Raw genomic sequence first — 1460 nt, 5'->3', positions numbered from 1 at the left:
TACGTACGTACGTACGTAGTAGTAGTAGTAGTAGTAGTAAGTAACGTAACGTAACGAACGAACGAAGTACGTACGTAGTAGTAGTAGTACGTACGTAGTAGTAGTAGTAGTAGTAGTACGTAGTAGTAGTAGTAGTAGTAGTAGTACGTACGTACGTACGTGTAGTGTAGTGTGTGTGTGTGTGTGTGTGTGTGTGTGTGTGTGTGTGTGTGTGTGTGTGTGTGTGTGTGTGTGTGTGTGTGTGTGTGTGTGTGTGTGTGTGTGTGTGTGTGTGTGTGTGTGTGTGTGTGTGTGTGTGTGTGTGTGTGTGTGTGTGTGTGTGTGTGTGTGTGTGTGTGTGTGTGTGTGTGTGTGTGTGTCTTAAATATGGAAATGTGCTGCTTTCTCTATTTAACATCATATATGAAGTGAATATTTGGGACTTTTGCACCATCTAACACAAGATATTTGCAAATGTTCAGGTTCATATTTGTATTTTGTGCCTCTACTGTGATATTTGTACATGCTTAACTGTTCAAAGTAAAGTTTCTGACCAAACCATTAACCAATTGATCGAGAAAATAATCTGTATAGTTTGATACTCGGTCAAAAAGCAACCTGATTTAATCACTTCTCTGTCTTCCCACCCCTCTCAGGTTTTGCTGCATCATGCCACGTCTGTTCAACTAATGAAGCAGCAGCTCAAAGTGCTCAAATAGGAAAGAACAGGTAGTTTGGCGAGAAACCTGGTCTGCTAGAAACACTCTGCATCCATCAGGAAAAACACCCAGGAATCTGAGCAGAAGCCTTTAAGGAAACCGTTCCTGCTGCAAATCAGCGTTGACTCGTCATAAACACTCTGTTCTCATTTGTTATTTATGAGAGATCGCAGGTGTGTAACTGTAGCTCATGTGTTTTCTTACTTTGATGGAAATGTACCTGAACGTTAAAGAGCAAAGCAGCTTTCATGATCAGTTAGATGTTTTGTAATCTTCTAAAAAACCTGCATGTGTGATCACTTATGAGAGCGAGAGACTAAGGTGGATCTTAAACCTCGATACATCATTCACACCAACGCAACTCCGGTTCAAGCTCCGTGCTAGAGCTTTTCAGAACCGGTTCTTCGGTTTAGCTCCGGCTCTTTTCACACTGCCCAGAGTCCGACTGGTGCTGCGTCATTGCGTCATCGTTAGCGTCATGACGTAACCGTTTGCGTGCCTGCTTCATAAAGCCAAACCGCGCGGAAACCCCTCACAGCTGACACCGACAACAACAACAATGGCCGATTGTGCTCCAGCTTCCTCTGTACCTCTTCAGAAGACCAGATTCCCAATAGGTAGCTGGTCTCTTCATTGGACCACTGCTGCTTGTCAACTTTCTCCATCGTTGTGTACAAACAGGATAAAGTGCTGGCTTTTTGTTGTTGTTCAGGAGTTGATCTGCCCCTGCCCCCGCCCCGCCTCGATGTAAGCGTGACGTAT

At 44.1% G+C, this 1460-nt stretch overlaps 1 protein-coding gene across 1 annotated transcript in view; it reads left to right on the top strand.

The window, feature by feature from the left end:
• Positions 1 to 698, top strand: part of LOC104965466 (echinoderm microtubule-associated protein-like 3) — a 44781-nt gene extending 44083 nt beyond the window's left edge. The window contains exon 6 of the mRNA XM_010794422.1: positions 636 to 698. Within this exon, the coding sequence (XP_010792724.1) occupies positions 636 to 698 (63 nt within the window). The remainder of the gene's footprint in view (positions 1 to 635) is intronic.
• The last annotated feature ends 762 nt before the right edge of the window (positions 699 to 1460 follow it).

Source organism: Notothenia coriiceps, unplaced genomic scaffold, assembly GCF_000735185.1.
Source record: "Notothenia coriiceps isolate Sejong01 unplaced genomic scaffold, NC01 NC01_scaffold00037244, whole genome shotgun sequence".
NCBI classification, from domain to species: domain Eukaryota; kingdom Metazoa; phylum Chordata; class Actinopteri; order Perciformes; family Nototheniidae; genus Notothenia; species Notothenia coriiceps.
This window is presented reverse-complemented; position numbering and strand designations above follow the sequence as displayed.